Source organism: Heterodontus francisci, chromosome 35, assembly GCF_036365525.1.
Source record: "Heterodontus francisci isolate sHetFra1 chromosome 35, sHetFra1.hap1, whole genome shotgun sequence".
Taxonomy (NCBI): Eukaryota; Metazoa; Chordata; class Chondrichthyes; order Heterodontiformes; family Heterodontidae; genus Heterodontus; species Heterodontus francisci.
The window spans coordinates 53204982-53219720 of NC_090405.1; the positions used below are offsets into that span (position 1 = coordinate 53204982).

The following is a 14739-nucleotide window of genomic DNA, read 5'->3' on the forward strand; positions in this document are numbered from 1 at the left end:
GTTTTCATGTCCATTTACAATTTGATGGGAGCTACTCCCTTGGCACCAGATCTGCATCCATTTTTTCTGTGGAATGGATTTGGCAACTACCATCTTTCATCTTTTCATATTGCTCAATCCTGCCACAATGCTTCATTGGTATTGAAGGAAAATTTGTAAAGGCCATCAGTGTGAAAATTGAGTTGCTGGATGATCTGGGTGTCCAGAGCTAAACTAGTCAAGGAGATGTGAGTGACTGCAGTGGTGTCCATTTTACCTTGGTCACCACTGATGTTTGCTGTTGGAGGCATACAGGTCTGCTGGCACTGGTACCTTAGTTGTTTCAGCTATAACGTTTCTTCAGAAGGTATACTTGTCATCAAATGTAATCCTGAAAAGAAAAAGGGAGTGTAACATTTAATCAGAAAATGATGGAAATACTCAGGTCAGGCAGCATCTGTGGAGAGAGGGACAGAAGTCATGTTTCAGGCTGATGAAACAAAAAGTAATCGACCTGAAATGTTAACTCTCTCTTTCCACGGATGCTACCTGACCTGCTGAGTATTTCCAACATTCTCTGTTCTTATTTCAGATTTCCAGCATCTACAGTATTTTGTTCTTGTAATTTTGCATCAGTTTGGCATAAGCTAAAAATCACAAGGCTGGACATGGAGCTGCAAATGTGGGTAATTCCTGATCAGCTCTGAAAGACCAGCCAGCTTTCAAGTATGATTGCTGCACCAAACACTGCAGGAAAAACTCGATATTCATCATGAAAAGGGGACTTCCTTCCACTGCTGGTGCTGACAATTGCACTGAACTGAAAGGAATGCTTGTTTGCTGCAGATTTTAGCTGACTGTGAATCAGTGAGCCTTTCATATTAAAAATTGGAACAATAAGTAGTGAATTCTGTGGGCATAACTATTTTCTTTCATTTTTAAATGATGAATTCTTTATCATAAAACATGGAAAACAGTAGAATTTATATATTTTAAAACTTTGGTAACATAGAGTGGTAGGATACGGCACACCATAAAGCAGCAGTGTTGACATCTGGGGGCTGCTGTTATTTAGGGAGTGATATCTATGGGTTTAGAGAGCAAAAACAATGTACACCACATCAATGAGGCCAATGATGCAAAACTTCTACTTTTCTTCTTTCAAAGATTCTGACACTTTCTTTTGGTGGGGCTGTGGGGATGCTGGCGAGGCTGAACTTATTGCCCATCCCTCATTGACCTGAAAATGTTAGGAGTCTGTCTCATCATGTGAGCTGGTGTAAAATATAATAGAATTATAGAATGGTTACAGCACAGAAGGAGGCCATTCGGCTCGTGTCCATGCCGGCTCTCTGCAAGAGCTACTCACCTAGTCTCACTCCCTGCCTTTCCCCTGTAGCCCTGCAATTTTTTTCTCTTCAGGTAATTATCCAGTTCTCTGAATGTCTTGATTGAATCTGCCTCCACCACACTCTCAGGCAATGCATTCCAGATCCTACTCATTCATTTCCTCATGTTGCTGTTGCTTCTTTTGCCAGTTTGTTTCCCTGAAATACTTTATTGAAGACAATGGTTGTGTTTCCCGACAGCTTTCATGGTCATTCTCAAGCACCATAACTTCTACATAACTGTACTTCTGTCCCTGAGTAATAGAATGCAGGGAAAATCAGCCAGAGGTTACCACTGCTGATTGCTATTCCATCAGTGATGCTGGGATGTGCACATGCATTGCTATCAGTTGAGCACAGGATCACTTTGGCATTGATGGAGTCCCATAGTGATATAACCAGCCAGTTCTCACTGTCTTGCGATTCAAAACAATGGCTATCTGGATGAAGTACCAGAGGATACCTAGTGTCCAAGGAGTCATACCCCAGCAAAGCCTACGTCGTCCACAAAGTAAGAATAAGATTCACAATGATGCTTCAATATGGCAGTTCACTCTAGGTTCTTAGTGCCACAGGGGTAGAACTGATATAGTGGAGTATTTCACATGTATGAAAAATCGATAGACCAGTGATACATGCAGTCCTCACAATGAATAATCTACTAGCTCATTGAACTTGGTAATACATTTTTAAAGTTGATATTAATTAATGATACCAGTGCTACATGTTATATCAATCTCGTGTATAATCTGCAGTAATGAAGTAAAACTTACTTGATGAATGTTCTTGAAGGGTTGATGGGGAAGTATTTGTGAGTTGGTAAGTTGGGACACAATGGCTCTGACAATTCCTAGGGCATGTTTTCCAAGCTGATGGGGCAGTCGGGAGGGCGAGGGAGAAAGAGTTCTGGTTGGCAACCATGGAGTTCCAGATTTCCCTGAACGTTGCAGAGTTTTAACTGAGAAAAAAAACTTTGTTTTTGTCATGATATTTCTAACCATAGAGCATCAGTTACATGTGCAATTCTGCATTAAAAATCTCTCGTTTTTCTCCTTGAGATTTAAAAAAAATATAGTTTTAAACTTTTAATTGGCTGAAGCTGAGTTTTGACTTTGAGAGCCAACCAGACCATTGGTTTGGCTCAACGTTGAGAATTTCTGGCTGTTCAACCATTAGTGTTTGTCCAGTCTGCTCCACGTAACAGAATATTAGTTTGTACTCATTAATCTCTTTTTAAACCCACAGAATCTCCTGTCCACTGCTCAGAAAGCTTGTTCTATTCACTGTATATGCAATATGCAGTTTTGCCCTCTTCCAATCCAACTTCCGCCCCCCCCTCCCTGCCCCCCAAACCCCACCCCACCAAGCCCTATCCATGAACGTGCTGGCTTTGGTTTCACAGTAGCCATTCTTGCGTGACCCTGAATAGTGAGTGTCAACTATCTGTTTGACGATAGGGGCCATCAGCTAAGCCTGATCCTGTCTTCATCCAATATCCACACAAACTGCTTTTATATATTAGATTCTGGATGTTTGCAAGCTGGCTTCTGGCAACCTATCTTCTGTAGCTTCATGACCCAGATAAAATATGTCTCCTGGAATCTATTAAAGGAACAAATATAGAAACAGATACAGTGCACTTTCTATCAAAGGTCACTGAATAGCAATGAGGAACTAGGAGCTTTGCTGATTTTTTTTTTCCTTCCCTCTGTATCCAAACGCAGGGGCACTGAGGCGAATTACACCATCCCTACTGCTGCCCAGGTGGGATCAATTAACTCAGCATAAACTGACCTTGTGACCTTCCTGGTCTGTATGGCTAACTGCTTTAATCAACTGTGCCATTTGGGACATATGCTATGCTTAGGCACATTGTGCCTGTGTGTACATTTTTTTCTCAGTACAGTCTGCATTTGAGTATGAAGGACTATCAAAGCTGAAGTGTTCCTGGCAGTGTGACTACTGGTATGTTTCAGTAATGCAGTTTGGTGTGATTTTAGCATGATCTGGATTGTCTGTAAATAAATATCTATTTAATACTTGTCAGTCTTAATTTAATTTTGCCAAGTTTAATTCAGTTATAATATCTCCTTAGTAAAGGCCTCAGCTTCATCCCCTTCTCCACTTCAAAGATTTTCAAGATTAGCATGATACTGAGGACTTTGAGAGCCAAAGAGCTGATCTCTTTGTCCTTCGCCTCGCTCCCACTTGTGCCAGGAATTTTCTCCCCATTCTGTACAGTTTATGCTTTCTTCCATCTTCAGAACTCTTGTTCCACTTGGATGCCTCCCTCTGATACCCTGCCTGGATCCTTTCATTGGAAATAGCTGGCATGGCATCGACTGTCTCAATTTCTCTGCTCCCCTCACTCTAACGCACCTCTCTCTGAACTTGCAGCACTCCGTTTCCTTAGGCCCAATCCAACATTGTAATTAAATCTGCTTACAAGGGTGATGCTGTTGTTGGTGAACTGACCTCTACCTTGCAAGGCTGAATGCCAACTCTCTTTCACATCCTCCTACTTTCCCCAGACCGTGACGCCACCACTGAACTTCAGAGTATCATTTCCAAAACTGTCACTCATCTCATTTCCTCTTGAGATCTTCCCTCCATGGCTTCCAACCTCATAATCATCAAATCCCACTCAGCCCTCTTTTACCTCCCTCTCAAGATCCACAAATAGAATGCCCTGGAAGACCCATAATTTCAGCCTGTTTTTGGCCCATGGACCTCATTTCTTCCTATCTCAACTGTTTTCCTCCCCGTGTCTTTTTGCACCAATATGTGCGACTCTTCCTATGCCCTTTGCCACTTTAACAGTTTCCAGCTTCCTGGCCCGAACCATCTCCTTTTCACCATGGAAGCCCAATCACTCTAATCTCCATTACCTGCCATTGTTGTTTCCTCCAGCTCCGCCCCTTTACCTGTCTTTGTAGCTGCTCAAAACCTATTGCATCTCTAACCTTTTCCAGTTCTGACGAAAGGTCATCGACCTGAAATGTTAACTTTGACTCTCCACAGTTGCTGCATGACTTGAATATTTCCAGCATTTCTGTTTATAGTCCAGTTGTAATAATAATTGGGTTTGGTCCTTATTAATAAAAACAAGAAATGCTGGAACCGCTCAGCAGGTCTGGCAGCATCTGTGGAAAGAGAAGCAGAGTTAACGTTTCGGGTCAGTGACCCTTCTACGGAACTGACAAATATTAGAAATGTCACAGGTTATAAGCAAGTGAGGTGGGGGTGGGGCAAGAGATAACAAAGGAGAAGGTGTAGATTGGACAAGGCCACATAGCTGACCAAGAGGTCATGGAGCAAAGGCAAACAATATGTTAATGGTGTATTGAAAGACAAAGCATTAGTACAGATAAGGTGTTAACGGACTGAATATTGAACAGCCGCAAGTGCAAACATGAAAAAAAACAGTGGGTATGCAAACTGAACAAACTAAGATGAAATGAAATAAATGCAAAAAAAAATTGTATGAAATGGAAAAGAAAAAAAGAAAAAATAACTAAAAATGAAAGTAAAATGGGGGGCTGTCATGCTCTGAAATTATTGAACTCAATGTTCAGTCCGGCAGGTTGTAGTGTGCCTAATCAGTAGATGAGATGCTGTTCCTCGAGCTTGCGTTGATGTTCACTCGAACACTGCAGCAATCCCAGGATAGAGATGTGAGCATGAGAGCATGGGGGAGTGTTGAAATGGCAAGCAACTGGAAGTTCAGGATCCTGCTTGCGGACTGAGCGGAGGTGTTCCGCAAAGCGGTCACCCAGTCTGCGCTTGGTCTCCTCGATGTAGAGGAGACCGCATTGTGAGCAGCGAATACAGTATACTACATTGAAAGAAGTACAAGTAAATCACTGCTTCACCTGAAAAGAGTGTTTGGGGCCTGGGATAGTGAGGAGAGAGGAGGTAAATGGGCAGGTATTACACCTCCTGCGATTGCAGGGCAAGGTGCCATGGGATGGGGACGAGGTGGTGGGGGTAATGGAGGAGTGGACCAGGGTTTCGCGGAGGGAACGATCCCTTCGGAATGCTGACAGGGGAAGATGCGTTTGGTAGTGGCATCATGCTGGAGGTGGCGGAAATGGCGGAGGATGATCCTTTGAATAGGGAGGCTGACGGGGTGGAAAGTGAGGACAAGGGGAACTCTGTCTCGGTTCTGGGAGGGAGGGGAAGGGTTGAGGGTAGAGGTGCGGGGAATGGGTCGGACACGGTTGAGGGCCCTGTCAACCACAGTGGGGGGAAATCCTCGGTTGAGGAAAAAGGAGGTCATATCAGAAGTACTGTCATGGAAGGTAGCATCATCAGAGCAGATGCGTCGGAGACGAAGAAATTGGGAGAATGGAATGGAGTCCTTACAGGAGGTAGGGTGTGAAGAAGTGTAGTCGAGGTAGCTGTGGGAGTCGGTGGCCTTATAATGGATATTAGTAGACAACCTATCCCCAGAGATGGAGACAGAGAAGTTGAGGAAGGGAAGTGTCAGAGATTGACCATGTCAAGGTGAGAGAAGGGTGGAAATTGGAAGCAAAGTTGATCACATCTTCCAGTTTGGGGCGGGAGCAGGAAACTGCACCGATACAGTCATCAATGTTCCGGAATAAGAGTTGGGGGAGGGGGCCTGAGTAGGACTGGAACAAAGAATGCTCGACATATCCCACAAAAAGACAGGCATAACTAGGACCCATGCGGGTACCCATAGCGACACCTTTTACTTGAAGGAAGTGCGTGGAGTTGAAGGAGAAGTTGTTCAATGTGAGAACAAGTTCAGCCAGGCGGAGGAGGGTGGTGGTGGATGGGGACTGGTCGGGCCTCTGTTCCAGGAAGAAGCGGAGAGCCCTCAAACCATCCTGGTGGGGGATGGAGGTGTAGAGCGATTGGACATCCTTAGTGAAGAGGAGGCGGTTGGGACCAGGAAACTGGAAATTGTCAAAATGACGTACGGCGTCCGAAGAGGTCCTTATTAAACTTGGGACAGTTTATTTAAACTGGGGGGAATGTTAGAACAAAATCTTACAGCTGCAGTATTCAACCAGAAGTGGTTACCTGGGAAATGGGATTGCAGCAAAATCTGAAATGAAGAGGGGAGCTACAGTTCAGTTCCTTTGTGCTTTAGGTACAAACTCTGGGTATTGGCAAATGGTTACAGACTAAAGAGATGAAATTGAGGCAGATATTGGAAGTGTAAAACAGTCTCATTGCATTGCATTTCTATAATTATTGTCATGCCGGCCCCCACCTGCCAAGGATGAGGCACATTAATTTTGCCACATGGAGATTAAATTTCAAATTGTTGCTGGGAAGACGAGAATGCCTGTTACAAGGACTGCCAGACCTTGGCTGGGAAAAAAAAATTACATACTAACAGACATTGAAGGCAGGGAAGTGCATTCAATTCCCTGCTAAGATGATACAATACACAAACAGATGTGGTCAAACCAGTTAGTCACATGACTAACCTGCTTGCCAGTCTTTTTTTTTCTCTGAATTGTACAGTTTTGAACTGAGAGTTTGGTCAGAAAGCAGAATGCTCCGGGACTGAAGAAGACCGCCTGCCTGCCTGCTCCCATCTCTTTCTCAAGGAACTCCAAATGCGTTGAAGGCACATGAACCCCAAGAGAGAGAAGTCTCCTACAGTGAACAAGCTTTAAGAAGAATACTGGGCCCCAACGAAAAGCAAGATCCACCTACAAGCAAGGACTATACAATGAGCTCGAAGAACTGTAACAAAAACTCTTCAGATATTGCCTCAAACCTTTCCACTTTATTTCTTCTCTTTTCTGTCCCTGTCTGTATGTGTGTATCACGCATGCATGCTCGCATGGATGCATCATGTATCCGTGGGCATTAACCGAATTAGAGTTTGAGCTTAATAAATTTCAATCTTTCTTCTTTAAACCTAAGAAGACCTGTTTGTGCTGGTTTCTTTGCCTTATAATTGGAAAGGATTTACCAAGGGGGAGCTAAAAACACAGTGTGTTTAAAATTAAATCCTGTTACAGCAAGACCAGGTGAAGACTGAAAGGGACCCCTAGACCTTTTTCTCACCTGATCATAACAGTATGCTGAATAACAAGTGAAGAGATGCATGTGCAATGTACCATGCATCCTCGTTTAGTTGCTTAATAACCCTGAAATGCCCACAGCTGCTTCCTGTACGACTTCACTCTAAAAGCATGGGGTCGGGAGTTACCACCAGGCTAATAAAGGAAGTCTCGCGTTCCTTTCTCCAAACCAACGCAGCTGTGAGAAACCTCTTGTATTATGTTAAAACAGATTGGAAATTAAATCTGCACGTACCAGGAAAAGATATATTTTGCTGTCCTTTTTGTTTAAATGATAGATTGACCATGTTTGTTCAGATAGCACACTGATGTCCTGGAGAAGTAAATCATATAATACATTGATGTGTATTTATTTACTTCTGGTGGATTACACACAACATCAGCATGGATTTATGCAAGAGAATTAGTGTTTAACAAACCGGTTGGCATTTTTTGAGGATGCAATGAGCAGAATAGATAAGGGGGAATGGGTGGATGTGGTATATTTAGATTTTCAGAGAGCTTTTGATAAGGTCCCACTCAAAGGGTTAGTAAACAAAATTAGAGCACATGGGATTGGGGGAGGGGGGAATATGCTAGAATGGATGAGAACTGGTTAACGGGCAGAAAAAAGAGAGTAGAAATAAATGGGTAATGTTCAGGTTGGCAGGCTGCGACTAGTGGGGTACCACAAGGATCAGTGCTTGGACCCCAGCTATTTACAATCTATATCAATGATTTGGATGTGGGGATTAAATGTAATATCTCCAAGTTTGCAGATGACACAAAATCAGGTGGAAGTGTGAGTTATGAGGAGGATGCAAAGACGATTCAAGGGGATTTGGAGTGGCGTAGCAAGTGAGCAAACATTTGGCAGATGGAATACAATGTGGAGAAATGTGAGTTTATCCACTTTGGTAGCAAAAAACAGAAATATAGAGTATTTCTTAAAAGGTGAGGCTGGGAAGTGTTGAACTTCAAAGGGACTTGGGTGTCCTTGTTCATGAGTCACTGAAAGCTAACATTCAGGTACAGCAAGCAATTAAGAAGGAAAATGGTATGTTGGCTTTTATTACAGGAGGATTTGAGTATCGGAGTAAAGATGTGTTACTGCAATTATACAGCGCCTTGGTGAGTCTGCACCTGGAGTATCGTGTGCAGTTTTGGTCTCCTTATCTAAGGAAAGATAGAGGGAGTGCAACGAAAGTTCACCAAACTAATTCCTGGGATGGAGGGATTATCCTATGAGGAAAGATTAAATAGACAGGACCTTTATTTTCTGGAGTTTAGAAGAATGAGAGGTGATCTCATTCAAATATACAAAATTCTTAGAGTTCAACAGGGTAGATGCAGGAAGGATGTTTCCCCTAGCTGGAGAGCCCAGACCTAAGGGACAAAGTCTCAGAATAAGGAGCAGGCCATTTAGGACTGAGATGAGGAGGAATTTCATCACTCAGACGGTGGTGAATCTTTGGAATTCTCTGCCCCAGAAGGCTGTGGAGGCTCAGTCGTTGAGTATGTTAAAGACTGAGATCGATAGAGTTCTACGTATTAAAAACATTGAAGGGTACGGGGTTAGTGCAGGAAAATGGTGTTGAAATGGAAGATCAGCCATGATCTCATTGAATGGCAGAGTGGGCTCGAAGGGCTGAATGTTCTTCTCCTATTTCTTGTGTTCCTATGTTCACACATGTCATTGATCGATTAAAAATGAGGACATAAAGGCGCAGAGCTGAGACCCAAGCAGTGCACTGAGGAAGGACGAGGCAGGAGAGTGCCGTCACTAAAACCACCTCCGTTGCATTGCCTCAACTGATCTGTTGCTAAAACACTCATCCATGCCTTTGTTACTTCTAGATTTGATTGTTCCAGTACATTCTGGCCAGCTACCCATCATAAACTTGTCGTCCAAAACATTGCAGCAAGTGTCTTGACTAGCAACGAGTTCCATTCACTCATCATTCCTGTGCTTGCTGACCTGCATTGGCTCGCAGTTAAGAAACGCCTCATTATTTTCAAATCCTTTCATGGCCTTGCCCCTTCGTATCTCTGTAATCTCCTCCAGCCCCACAACTTTCCAAGATATCTGTGCTCCTCTAATTCTGGCCTCTTGAGCATCCTTGATTTTTAATGGCTCCACCATTGGTGACAGTGCTTTCAGCTGCCTAGGCCTAAGCTCCGGAATTCCCTCCCTACACCTCTCCACCTCACTTCCCCTCTCTCCTTTAAGACATTCCTTAAAACTGACCACTTGACCAAACTTTTGGTCTTTGCCTTAATATCCCCTTAGGTGGCTCAGTGTCAAATTTTGTTTGCTAATGCTCCTGTCGAGTACCTTGGGATATTTTATTACGTTTAAAGCCGCTATATAAACAGAAGTTGTTGTTGTCATCAATGGAAGTTAAGGGGATATGCTGCCACTTCACAAAGTAATATGGATCGTTATTTTAAGATATTACTTTACATTATCTTGCTTTCTCTTTCACACTTCAGTTTATTTTCTTCTATCTGCTTTATTTCCTGAGCTCCTTCCCTCTTTCTCCTAGTTCAGTTTTTTTAAAAAAATCAGCTTTCTCCTTGCCCTTTCCCTCTGTGTTCTCTTTTTCATTCTGTTGTTTTACCTTTTTTGCTGTTTGCAGTTTTTCTTTGTCTCTTGCTTTTCAGGTCTGATTGAGTCCTGGAGTCGGCGAAGCATCTATCGGGCTGACTTGTGAACTACAAGTTTGTTCTATCCCACAACATTATAGAATGGTTACAGCAAAGAAGGAAACCATTCATCTTATTGTGTCTGTGCTGGCTCTCTGCAAGAACAGCTCACCTAGTCCCATTCCCCTGCCTTTTCCCCATAGTGTTGCAATTTTTTTCTCTTCAGATAATTATCCAGTTCCCTTTTGAAGGCCTCAATTGAATCTGCCTGCACCACACTTTCAGGCAGTGCATTCCAAATCCTAACCATTCGCTGCCTAAAAAAGGTTTTTCCTCATGTCACTCTTGCTTCTTTTGCCAATCACCTTAAATTGGTGTCATCTGGTTCTCTTCCACCAATTTTTCCCTATCTACTCTGTCCAGACCCCTCATGACTTTGAATGGCTCCATCAAATTTCCTCTTAATCTTCTCTTCTTTAAGAACGGCCTGGCTTTTCCAACCTATCCACATTACTGGTTCCAGGGATGAGGAACTTCATTCTCTGGAATCCTTTCCACACCCTGTCTAATGCCTTCACATCTTTCCAACAGTCTGGTGCCCAGGACAGGAGACAATACTCCAATTGAGGCCAAACCAGTGTTCTATACAGATTTATCATAACTTCATTGTTTTTAAACTCTTGTGTCCCTATTTATAAAGCCCAGGATCCCATATGCTTTATTAACGACTTTCTGAACCTGCCCTGCAATCTTCAGTGATTTTTGCACATATACCCCCAGGTACTTCTGCTCCTGCACCCTCTTTAGAATTGTACCCTTTAATTTATATTGCCTCTCCTAGTTCTTCCGTGCAAAATGAATCACTTAGTAATTTTCTGCATTAAGTTTCATCTACCACTTGTCCGCCCATTCCACCAGCCTATCTGTGGCCTCTTGAAGTGTATCCCCCAAACAGTTCACAATACTTCCAAGTTTTTTTTTTGTCATCCACATATTTTGAAATTATGCCCTGTACACCCAAGTCTAGGTCATTAATATATATATCAAGAAAAGCAGGGTCCAAACATCGAACCCTAGGGAATCCCACTATATACCCTCTATATGTCTATATATACCTTCCTCCAGTCTGCAAAACAACTGTTCACAAACTGTCCTCTTTCCTGTCACTCAGTCAATTTCATATTCTTGCTGCTACTGTCCTATTTATTCCATGGCCTCTAATTTGCTGACAAGCCTGTTATGTAGCAGTTCATCAAAATTGTGGAACTGCTCCTGTCCTGCATTTTCAGGCATTAAACCTGAGCTTGGCATCACGTGAACATAACTTCTTGATTTAACTTGAATCTCCTACTGTTTTCAGCATTGGTGCTGTCTTACAATATGGGGCTTTCCCTTTACCAGGGATTCTCAATTTAAGTAGAAGTTCGAGCAGGATTTTAACAACTCTCAGAAAAGCCTTTGATCTTGGTCAGCCAAATATTTCTGTTGTGAATCCTGTTGAGGGTTGGGACTCATTTCTCATTCTCATTTCAATTTTTTTTGTCCTATTCTCTTGAACTCATATTTTCGTTGCATAGACTCACTGAGGATCTGCTTCAGGTTATCAATAATGGACTTTTAACAGTTTCTCCATTTCCTTTTAAAACCAAAGATCAGGAGAATCTCATTTAAATACACACGCATGGCAGACATAATAACAAAGAATAGGTTGGTTCAATGAAAGTGGAAAATGTAAAGCAGACTGATCAGAAGAAAGACAGCTAACAGCATTAATGAACCGTGAAGGGTAATAAATGCTGTCCTAGCCAGTGACGCCCATATCCCATGAGCGAATAAAAAAAAAATGCAATGCTGGCCCTATTTCAACATGTACTGTATATGGAAGTAATTGCATTCCTTCCAAAGAGAATTATTACAAAATTATTTCCATTCACGAAACTAACTTTTTCTGGGTTTTGTGACTTCAATACAGTTAAACTGGTGCTAAAGGCAAGGTAAGGCTGCTAATTACTGAATGAACAGGCTAAGGCAGAGTGTGTCTGGGTTTTCATGTCCCATCCGCTGAAATGGAGCAAACATTGTATTCCATTCAAAAGAAATATTAATGAAACAAAAGCAAAATACTGTGGATGCTGGAAATGTGAAATAAAAACAAGAAATGCCAGAAACACTCAGCAGGTCAGACAGCAACTGTGGAGAAAGAAACAGAGTTAATGTTTCAGGTTAAATGATAAATCACCAGGGCCAGATGGATTGCATCCAGGTTGTTAAAGGAAGCCAGGGAGGAAATAGCGGATGTGCTGAGGATCATCTTCAAATCTTTGCTGGATACGGGCGAGGTGCCAGAGGATTGGAGATCTTTGAACGTTATACCATTGTTTAAAAAGGGTGTGAGGGATATAATTATAGGCCGGTCAGTCTGACCGCGGGTGGTGGGTAAATTATTAGAATCAATTCTGAGAGACAGGATAAGCTGCCACTTGGAAAGACACGGATTAATCAGGGATACTCAGTGTGGCTTTGTTAAAGAAAGGTTATGTCTTATTAACTTGATTGAGTTTTTTGAGTAAGAAACAGGGAGGATTGATGAGGGTAGTGCAGTGGATGTGGTCTACATGGATTTTAGTAAGGCATTTGACAAGGTCCTGCATGGCAGACTGGTCAGAAAAATGAAAGCCCATGCAGTACAGGGGAATATGGCAGGTTGGATCCAAATTTGGCTCAGTGACAGGAAACAAAGGTTAGTCGTTGACGGATGTTCTTGCGAATGGAAAGCGGTTTTCAGTGGCCTTCCACAGGGCTCAGTGTTGGGTCCCTTGCTGTTTGTGGTATATATTAATGATTTGGACTTAAATGTGGGAGACCTGATTGGGAAATTTGCTGATGACACAAAAATTGGCCGTGTAGTTGACAGTGAAGAGGATAGCCGTAGACTCCAGAATGATATCAGTGGTTTGGTTGAGTGGGCGGAAAAGTGGCCATTGAAATTCAGTCCAGAGAAGTGTGAGGTAGTGCATTTGGGGAGGGCAAACAAAGCAAGGAAATACGCAATAAAGGGGAGGATATGGAGAGGGGTAGAAGAAGGGAGAGACCTTGGATCGTATGTCTATAGGTCCCTGAAGGTGGCAGGGCAGATAGATAGAGTGGTGAAGAAGGCATATGGAATGCTATCCTTTATTGGCCGAGGTATAGAATTCAAAAGCAGGGATGTAATGCTGGAACTGTATAAAACGCTGGTTCAGCCACAGCTGGAGTATTGCGTACAGTTCTGGTCACCACATTACATACTCTGGAGAGAGTACCGAAGAGATTTACAAGAATGTTGCCAGGGCTTGAAAGTTGCAGCTGTGAGGAAAGATTGGATCGGCTCGGGTTATTTTCATTAGAACAGAGGAGGCTGAGGGGTGACCTTAATAGAGGTGTACAAAATGATGAGGGGCCTCGATGGTGTAGACAGGAAAGACCTGTTTCCCCTAGCGGAGAGGTCAATTACCGGGGGCACAGATTTAAGGTGATGGGTAGAAGGATTAGAGGGGACATGAGGAAAAACTTTTTCACCCAGAGGATGGTGAGTGTCTGGAATTCACTGCCAGGAACAGTGGTGGAGGCAGAAACCCTCAACTCATTTAAAAGGTACCTGGACATACACCTGAAGTGCTGTAACCTGCAAGACTACGGACCAGGTGCTGGAAAGTGGGATTAGATTGGGAGGCTATTTTTTTCGGCCGCGCTGACATGATGGGCTGAATGTCCTCCTGTGCTGTAATTTTTCTGTGGTTCTAGGTTGATGACCTTTCATTACAACATTAATCAAATAATTGAAGATTCATTGTTGCAAAAGTTATATAACAATACTATACAGTACAGGAAAATAACACTTTCAGCAATAGATAGTACATTTACATTTTGTGTGGGACCTTTTGTCGGAACTTAAGCTAGTTCTGATTAAGAATATCTAGCCAAATTGTTAACCTGCCTTGACCTTTCTCATGCTGATGAGCCTGCTATATTTTTTCTGTTTTTATTTCTGGTCTCTAGTATCTTTGGTTGTTTTTTTAACAGATATTTCTCTCATTCTTTTGCACAGTGAGCTGCATGGGACAAGCTGGCATGGCAGAACAGGGGTCCAGGTTGCGAGGCTTCCTTCTGGCCATTCTCTGATTGACGACGAAGGGATTTTTCTGAGTTCTGCTAGCACTAAGCTGTTGGAGAGGGCTCATGGTATTCTGATGTGAGTATGCATCTTCTCGCTGGAAATGCAAACAGCCTTCAAGTGCGGAGAAACATATTTTGCAGACTTCTGTATAAATATATAATTTTGCCAAAGGGAATTGTTTGCAGTATATGTTATAACAGGGGAAGTGGCTGCTGTATAAATTAAATGTTGGCTAAAATGCAAAAGGCATAAATTGAATTTAAAAAAGTAATTGTAATTCTGCAATCTGTGCAACATTGGCAGAAGCTTACTATCATGGCAACAACAGTGTTAACATTCCAGTTGACCTCAGTACCTCTGGGTTAGGGGGAGGGGAGAAAAATCAGTTAGGTTTCCTGCTCCTGATCCAGTGCCCCTGGTGAAAAGTGAGTATTTGTGATGGACTTTACTGGGATGCCCTCCATAAGAACATAAGAAATAGGAGCAGGAGTAGACCATATGGCCCTCGATCCTGCGCTGCCAT

General features: G+C 42.7%; 1 protein-coding gene across 5 annotated transcripts in view; it reads left to right on the forward strand.

The window, feature by feature from the left end:
* Positions 1-14739, forward strand: part of myo9aa (myosin IXAa) — a 342332-nt gene that overhangs the window by 231573 nt on the left and 96020 nt on the right. For all 5 annotated transcript variants that reach the window (XM_068015624.1, XM_068015628.1, XM_068015627.1 and 2 more), the window contains one exon: positions 14148-14291. In XM_068015624.1, the coding sequence (XP_067871725.1) occupies positions 14148-14291 (144 nt within the window). The remainder of the gene's footprint in view (positions 1-14147; positions 14292-14739) is intronic.